We start from the raw sequence: 9,020 nt of genomic DNA on the forward strand, positions 1-9,020 counted from the left end.
TCTGCAAATAGTCTCTTTAAGATACAGGTGTGAAAAGAGCAAGTGCAAATAGTCTGGTGCAGGTGAGTACAGGTAGACAGGTCTGTGCAGGTAGACTGCTTAGGGTTAGCTGTTCAACAGTCTTATGGCCTGGAGAAAGAAGCTGTCCCGGGACCGACGAGACCTGATGCTCCGGTACCGCCTGCTGGAAGGTAGCAGCTCAGATGTTGGGGGGAAATTAACGTTTCAACAATTTTTTCATATATGAAATAAAACAAATCAAACAAGTTCATACATTTTTTTATTTAACAAAATATTCTCAGAGGAATTCTATGCAAGCTATCATTAATTTCACATCTGTTTTTTATACACTACAATGAAAGTATGAGGCAATGTCAGATATTAGTGCAATACAAGGGTTGAGGTACATTACAAACTGCGTATTTTGGGTCCTGGATGCTGATTGGCTAAAACAGTATTTCAGCCTTGTATATCAGACAATATACCACGGGTATGACGCAAAAATACTTATTTACTGTTCTATTTATATTGGTAACCAGTTTACAATAGCAATAAGGCACCTCTGTGGTTTGTGGTATATGTCCAACATACCACACCCTATCAGCCCTTATTGCTTAAGTATAGCATCAATCAATCTTTCACATAGGCGATTAGATGACTCCAGTTGGAGCCTGGGTGCCTGCTTGTTGTGCATAAACAACTGAGTGTTAACAGACATTCTACTTAGCAAGTACCACTTCTTCTTCACTCAGCTCACATGAGGCTCGTACCCAGGACCTCTGCCTTGCTAACACACATGACTGCCTTCCTGAAGCATCTTACCAGTCGACACCACGTGAAAAGCCAGCTACACACTGGTGCAAGTAGGGACACTTCAGGCTGAGGAGTAAGTTTCACACATCCCCATGTGCTACATTAGCAGAAACAGACTGGAACCCAGGCTATGTAACAAAACAGTGGCAGTTTCAGCATCCATTCACACAGTATAATAATGTTGGAACTGAGTATGCTGTAACAAGTATTGCGCATTAAATAGTTTCTCATTATGCATTATTACATTCTGCTGGCTGACACCTCATGTCAAGGCCATTGTTATGCTACAATAGTGGATGCATACAGTATGCAATAGATAATACTTTTCAATGAGTTATTATCACTTTTGCCCAGTTAACTGGTAGATGCAACTCTTTCAGTATACAAGTGATATGTAAAGCATTGGCACAGAACCTAGTATTGATTTTAGATGAATATCTCTAAATATCTTAATGCTCAATATACAAAGTCATACCAATACATTTGATTCATCTTCATCCTAATACATAATACATACATTTCAACAAACAGAGTTCTTGGGTGTATGTAATATTGGAAACTTTTACTTTGTATAACTTGTATTAGCTACATGCACAATTATATTCCATATAATCTGGCACTTGTCAAAGCACATATTTATTGCTATATTATTACTGGGCTGGACTATAAATTATTTTTTGGGTGAACAAATATGTACAGTAATGTCTGTATATCACCTCTTTATTTCGCCTTTTAAACTGTTTTTTTTTTTATCCCTCACTGGGAAGCACTTTATACTCTAATGTTCACAACCTTATTTACTGAACATATTGAAAAAAGGCACATTATCAAGTTTAGCCATGTGTTTTTGCATAAATCTGAGACCCACATCGATTATGGGAATTAGAGCGACAGGGTATGTAAAAGGCCTCTATAATCACAATGCTAATTTCAACAGTTTTCTAGTTTGGCTCCAGAATGGATAAAGAAAAAACAATAAGAATAGGGTATAGAATGTGGGATTATAGGTGATGTGGAAAAATTGCCTGGTGTGATAGGACTTTGGAAATGTATGATGTGGGGATGTGATACTAAGTAATCAAGTAATTAACTGTAAGTGGGAGAGTGGCTGGTATTATAAAACAAGGGTGGGTGATTGTGGCATAAAATCGAACTGATCCATGTGTATGATAAATAATAATGGGGGAAAAATGTCAGTCAGAGTCCTATGTATTCAGCAAGGAACACCACTAGCACCTTGGTGAGATTCTCGATAGTCTGAGAATGGATGTGTTCCATTGTGTCCTCCAGAGTGTGCATAAAGGAGGGGAAGGGCGTTGTGATCATGTGTAGTACTGGAACCCCTGTAGGCATAGAGCAGAGTGGGTGGGAATGGCAGAGAGATAGGGGAGGAGAGAAGAAAAATGAGATAGGGTAGAGTGTAGAGGACAGATAGGGTAGACAGAGTTTGATAGAGCGAGAGAGAAAACAGGCAGATGGTACATTAAGTTCTACAGGGATAAAACTAAAGAGAAGGAGGGAACCAATCTCTGTAGATACAGTACAGTCATAAGGCCATAGTCTAATCAGCTGTGTAGGTATTCAAGGTGTACTGTTAAACATCCATTCTTGTTAGTCAGTAAATGTGCTCTCTAACCATCTGTCTATCTATGTGGGTGTGCTCTCTCACCCTGCTGGAGGAAGGGCACATGGTCGTCCTCCACAGGGCCCAGGTTTAAGTCCTTCCTAAAGTAGCTCACCTCTCTGGGGTGGGAGGACAGCAGACCCAGCTTATGGAGCCTCCTCTCTGGCAGACGGGCCATGGTCAAGGCCAATGATGAAGAACAGGAGGAATAAGCAGAGAGACAGAACATTTAGGGAGGAAAAACAGCTCACTCCAGGTGTCTTATTACTGTGCCTGAGTGAAATTAAAGTCAGATCAGCACTGGAGAGCCTGGTCCTGTATCAGCATGAGTCAGTCATCCACCTGCCAAACTCTCTTTGCCTTGCTCCCTGGCTCTTTCTGTCATTCTAGTGTACCTCTGCCTCCTTCCCTCTACTTCACAATCTCCATTTCAACATGTTTTGCCCCATTATGATTACAGTGAGCAATCAATGTGATAACAATTCATTAATTTATCTGGCAATACAGGCAATTTTTGTGATACTGTATGTGGAGTAAAAATGTTGAGAAGTGGGGTGGGGGGCCTTACCTGCATATACGAGCTCATCAAACCAGCGTACAGTGTTGTCAAAGTGGTTGACAAACATAGGGTCAGGTGCACCAATCAGATCCAACAGAACAAACAGGTCCTGCCAGTAAAAGTCAGCAAATCAACACACAGAACACATTGCATACTACATATGGCTTGGCAAGGGAACATTGTAACATACACTAAAAGAGCCTCACCAAAGCATTTAACAGGGTGGTATGTTCGGCTCCGGGGGGGTGAGGGGTGCGGGACATTTGGTCAGCAAGGTAACGTGAGCCATACAGAGAGTCAGAGGGACTCGGCTGCTCAAACGCCTCATTACCATCAAAGAAGACCAACTGCACTGTCACCTGTGACTTCTACCAGAGAGAAAAACAGACAGAGAGAAAAAATGTACAGGGGATGGAGTGGTAGATCTTCTTGTAATATAACATACAGTATATGTTTAGAAAAGAAAGTTATTGGTTGAATAATATGTGACTACCATTCAATATCCTTTAAAATGCATTGCTTCTGCTGCCAACATGGGAGATGACAGGTGAGTGTTAATGATGTCTGAGCTCCAACCCATCAATGTCTGCACAGTTTAAATTGGAAATAAATATATAAATAATTAATGTGTAAGCATGGGTAAAACTCCAGATCTATAAATAGACTGACATCTCGGGAGAGTGACAAACTCTTCAGAGTGTAGTCCACCCACACACAAAAGCACATTCTTTCATCTGTTTTCCTACACTTTCTGCAAATCCAACATTTTCTTTTCCCCATGCAACTGAGAACTTAAAAGGATCTGTGAAGTCATCACTTTCATCCTTGCCCTCTACCTTTGCCCTACAGTAGCAGAGCAGACACAGTATTTACCTGTTGTTTTAGCACTTTCAGGTGAACGTCCAGTGCAGTCACCAGCTCCAGTATCATGGCACAGGGGACAGCCGCGTCGCTGGCCCCTAGGAACCTCCTGAGAGGACCGTCAGGGGTTTTGGAAGCTGGGGGCATGGCCTTGGAGTCGTAGTGGCAGGCCAGCAGCAGACGACGCGGGGCCGAGGGGTCCAGGACTGCTAGCAGGTTGGAGAAGGTGATTAGTCCCTTTGGGGTAGCAGAGTTAAAGGAGTCGACCTCCAACGACCAACCCGCTGACAGGAACTCTAGATGGCTGTAGATGTGCTGTGGCAATCACAGAAAAAAAGTGTGATTTTAATTTCAGTAAACAAAATGTTAATTGTTAGAATAACATGTAAAACAGAGATTAAGAGATACCAGTTCAGACATTACAGACTTTCTACCCTGATGTCTCTTGCAGGAGTCAATAAAGTTCCTAACCTCACGCACCCTACGGCTGCCCCTGGTACCTGGCAGTCTCTCTACCAGGATGGGCCTCAGGAGAGAGTACCACAGCCTCCCCGAATTTACCTGGCCCACCAGACGTTTGATCTGGGCCACAGTGGACCTACGGGGGTTATGGGTCAACTGCAGAAGGGGAGGACAGCAGGAGAGAGAGGAGGCAGTTGCAGTATTTCTTTCACATATGCATTTTGAAAACTGTCTGTTACCTTGCAGAAAATATTATTTATTATTGAGCAATCAAATATCTGACTTGAGGTTAACTTTCTGCCATCAGTGAAATGTATCAATATAGATGCTATTATAGCATCTATAGTTGAACAGGCAGGGTTAAGTATTCCTGCTAACTGGGGTATGTACGCTGTAGCAAGATAGCATCACCTAAAAAAGTATGCTACTCCTTTCGGCTTGGTGCAATATTGGAAAACTGGAGGCTACAATATACAATACAGTATTTATCACCTACCTTGTCTCTTATTAGGTCTGGCACACGAAATTGTATGTTATCGTCCATATGAATACTGTCATCATCATCGCTTGTATCATTACTCGACAAATAAAATCCAAGTGTCAGAGCCATAGCCAGCATCCCGCATAGACATACGAGAAGCATCCGAACTCGGGACATCCGGAGCCGGTTGCAGCGTCCCAGTAGCAGCTCGGTGCCAGTAGCAGCTCGGTGCCTCCGGATGGTTCTCATGACTTGAAGTACGGATAGATTCACACAACGGTACAGTCTGCTACAGAGCCTTTCTCAACTATTTGCGTAATGATTCCAGGCTGGCGTATGGGAATGGAGAAGAACGCGCATGTTAAATATCACAAAAAAACAATACGACACCTTCCATGACTGATTGACTGTTTATGTAATTAATGAGGCCACTGGCTGCTGAGACTCGAGCCCATGTATGACATCTATTATTTCATTTAACACAATCTCAACAGGATAGGCTAACATTCAACAAGAACATAGGGGATAATTTACCTGAATGGAACACTTACGCAGTCATGTTGGAACATATATGCAGCGGCGGATCTATTCAATTAAATCTACCAACGTCCACACTAGTCGAATATTGATTCCGCCATATCATTCGTTATGGCCTCATTTTTGCACCCCGAAGTTCCGTGTCTGCCGTTGGTGCAAAAACATGGGCATCCCGCCACTACTGTGGTGGCTATTTAGTGTATTCACGCAAACAAGTTCAGACCGGTACCTGCTGCGAAAATTGTCGTGCGCGAAAAGGTTTTGGTTTACAATCGATGGAGAAAAAAACCACTGGAAAAGTGGCGTAGTGTTTTTGGAATACATTCTAAAATGACAACAGGCTAGATTTAAACAAATAAAATAATTCCACAGTAGCCCCCGAATTATATCTTTATATGTGTATTGTTTTATCAATATCTGTATAATTGTACATTGATGAATAAATGATTGAACCAAACAACTGATTGGTTAATCAAGTAGGCCACATTTCCACATGGTAATGTTCAAATCCAATATATTTCTTAAAAATCTTAGAACGTTCAATGTACTCGCTAGGATAGGTCTGTGTCTAGCCTCGTGCAAAGGGATTGGTATTTTTTTATTGCCATTGAGGTGACATGACTTGGACTAGCTGGCTAGAGTAAAATTATTTGATACATTTTTTACTTATTTTATTTCACCTTTATATAACCAGGTAGGCAAGTTGAGAACAAGTTCTCATTTACAATTGTGACCTGGCCAAGATAAAGCAATCAGTTTGACACATACAACAACACAGAGTTACACATGGAGTAAAACAAACATACAGTCAATAATATAGTAGAAAAATAAGTCTATATACAAAGTGAGCAAATGAGGTGAGATAAGGGAGGTAAAGGCAAAAAAGGCCATGGTGGCGAAGTAAATACAATATACCAAGTAAAACACTGGAATGGTAGATTTGCAGTGGAAGAAAGTGCAAAGTAGAAATAGAAATAATGGGGTGCAAAGGAGCAAAATAAATGAATAAATAAATACACTAGGGGAAGAGGTAGTCGGATGGGCTAAATTATAGTTGGCCTATGTACAGGTGCAGTAATCTGTGCACTGCTCTGACAGCTGGTGCCTAAAGCTAGTGAGGGAGATAAGTGTTTCCAGTTTTAGAGATTTTTGTAGTTCGTTCCAGTCATTGGCAGCGGAGAACTGTAAGGAGAGGCGGCCAAAGGAGGAATTGGCTTTGTGGGTGACCAGAGAGATATACCTGCTGGAGCGCGTGTTACAGGTGGGTGCTGCTATGGTGACCAGCGAGCTGAGATAAGGGGGAACTTTACCTAGCAGGGTCTTATAGATGACCTGGAGCCAGTGGGTTTGGCGATGAGTATGAAGCGAGGGCCAGTCAACGAGAGCGTACAGGTCGCAGTGGTGGGTATTATATGGGGCTTTGGTGACAAAACGGATGGCACTGTGATAGACTGCATCTAATTTATTGAGTAGGGTATTGGAGGCTATTTTGTAAATGACATCGCCGAAGTCGAGGATCGGTAGAATGGTCAGTTTTACGAGGGTATGTTTGGCAGCATGAGTGAAAGATGCTTTGTTTGCGAAATAGGAAGCCAATTCTAGATTTAACTTTGGATTGGAGATGTTTGATGTGAGTCTGGAAGGAGAGTTTACAGTCTAACCAGACACCTAGGTATTTGTAGTTGTCCACATATTCTAAGTCAGAACCGTCCAGAGTAGTGATGCTGGACGGGCGGGCAGGTGCAGGCAGCGATCGGTTGAAGAGCATGCATTTAGTTTTACTTGTATTTAAGAGCAGTTGGAGGCCACGGAAGGAGAGTTGTATGGCATTGAAGCTCGTCTGGAGGGTTATTAACACAGTGTCCAAAGAAGGGCCAGATGTATACAGAATGGTGTCGTCTGCGTAGAGGTGGATCAGAGACTCACCAGCAGCAAGAGCGACATCATTGATGTATACAGAGAAAATAGTCGGCCCAAGAATTTAACCCTGTGGCACCCCCATAGAGACTGCCAGAGGCTCGGACAACAGGCCCTCCGATTTGACACACTGAACTCTATCAGAGAAGTAGTTGGTGAACCAGGCGAGGCAATCATTTGAGAAACCAAGGCTGTTGAGTCTGCCGATGAGGATGTGGTGATTGACAGAGTCAAAAGCCTTGGCCAGGTCAATGAATACGGCTGCCCAGTATTGTTTCTTATCGATGGTGGTTAAGTTATCGTTTAGGACCTTGAGCGTGGCTGAGGTGCACCCATGACCAGCTCGGAAACCAGATTGCATAGCAGAGAAGGTGCGGTGGGATTCGAAATGGTCGAAAGATAGGCACAATTTCCTTCACTGCTAAACTTCTGCTTGGTAAGTGATTGGCCGTAAATTAACACTAACAATTACGTCCACAGATTTTGATATTTTTATTTAGTAGCTAATAATTGTAATTTATATTTCGCTTGCTTATCTCTGCTCGTCCGCTCACTATCAAAACATTTGTACTCAGCTAACGTTAGCTGGCTACCTGGCTAGCTAGCTAGCTATATCGATTTTGCTATAGAATTAACGTTAGCTCAAACGTAGATACGTTAAGATATTTTTGTTTAAGCAGCTGAGGAAGAGGCGAAGCATATAAAAGTAAAAATAATATTTGGTTAAAGGCGTGAATTTAAAACCAGTAACGTTAGCTAGACTGAGAGATGGCAAACTTCAGCTAGCTAGCAAGCTAACGTTACTTTGTATGGGACTGTGAATGGTAATCGTGCATATTTGATGCCCCCTGTGGCAGATTGGAGCAATGGCACCAGGACCCGCAGGCAGGGATGAGACTCGCTGGAAAAGTTAGTTTTAGCTTCTAAAATGGCCTGTTGCATGTCACTGTCAAAAAATTATTAGAAACGAGGCTTGAATGAGATCATGAGCATTATTTACTGTAGCTAAAAAATGAGTAACTTATCTTACGGTAAGGATCAGCTGGACTGGAGCACATGCTGGAGTAACAGTCTGAAAGAGATTGCAGGCCTCCTGCCCATATCTGAGCCTAGGAATGGCCGAAGACTCACCAAGGTTTATGCACTGACGTTATTGATTTATTTGTATTCATGGATTCACTGTACCAGTCTTTGTGTTCGTTTATATAGACAGTATGTGGGTGCATGTCTTTGCCTGAATTCAGTACAGTTACATTATGTGGGTGGGTGTTTCTGTGTGTGATGTCTCTCCTCTAATCTATCTTCAGAAGGAGACTGGTCCACATGCTGCGCTATTTTGACTTTCTTCAGAGTAGGATCCAGACCCCACAATGCATCCCCAAGCAGGAACCCAACACAGGTACCACCCCACCCAAGCATCAAGACAAGTACAGACTATGTGCTTGAGTCTCATATCAATGCATTTACACTGTATGTGTGTGCATGCACAGGGTCTGAGAGTGAAGAGAACACCCCCTCTGAGCCCTGTACTCCCCCTCACAATCTAAAGGCCAAACGCAAGTATGTCTGCAGTCGTTCCCGCAAGAGACCTGCCCCCAGCTTAGGTACCAGCCCCACACCTCTCCCCCAACTCCCCATGACATTATGTTCAACACAGTTAAAGACTATTGTGAAGTGACGAGAGTAGTTCTGTTAATTACATCAAATATGATTACAAACTCTAGTTTTGTGTGTAATAACATCACACTAACCAGGATGATGCTTTT

General features: G+C 42.5%; 1 protein-coding gene across 1 annotated transcript; it reads right to left on the reverse strand.

The window, feature by feature from the left end:
• Positions 1 to 290: 290 nt before the first annotated feature.
• On the reverse strand, positions 291 to 5,128 carry LOC106567815 (glutaminyl-peptide cyclotransferase). The gene is made up of 7 exons (XM_014137577.3): positions 4,816 to 5,128; positions 4,329 to 4,475; positions 3,870 to 4,172; positions 3,203 to 3,364; positions 3,006 to 3,105; positions 2,483 to 2,599; positions 291 to 2,156 (listed from the first exon to the last, which is right to left on the reverse strand). Exons 1-7 carry the CDS (start codon positions 5,047 to 5,049, stop codon positions 2,011 to 2,013), a joined length of 1,209 nt encoding a protein of 402 aa, XP_013993052.1. The 5' UTR covers positions 5,050 to 5,128; the 3' UTR covers positions 291 to 2,010.
• Between the last annotated feature and the right edge of the window lie 3,892 nt (positions 5,129 to 9,020).

This window comes from Salmo salar, chromosome 13 (assembly GCF_965601325.2).
Source record: "Salmo salar chromosome 13, fSalSal1, whole genome shotgun sequence".
Classification (NCBI taxonomy): Eukaryota; Metazoa; Chordata; class Actinopteri; order Salmoniformes; family Salmonidae; genus Salmo; species Salmo salar.

Coding starts and splice junctions, on each gene's coding strand:
- LOC106567815 (XM_014137577.3), bottom strand. CDS start 5,049: ATGAGAACCATCCGGAGGCACCGAGCTGCTACTGGCACCGAGCTGCTA. Junction 3,365..3,869: donor TGAAAGTGCTAAAACAACAG/GTAAATACTGTG, acceptor TCTCTCTGGTAG/AAGTCACAGGTGACAGTGCA. Junction 3,106..3,202: donor CCACCCTGTTAAATGCTTTG/GTGAGGCTCTTT, acceptor TTTTACTGGCAG/GACCTGTTTGTTCTGTTGGA.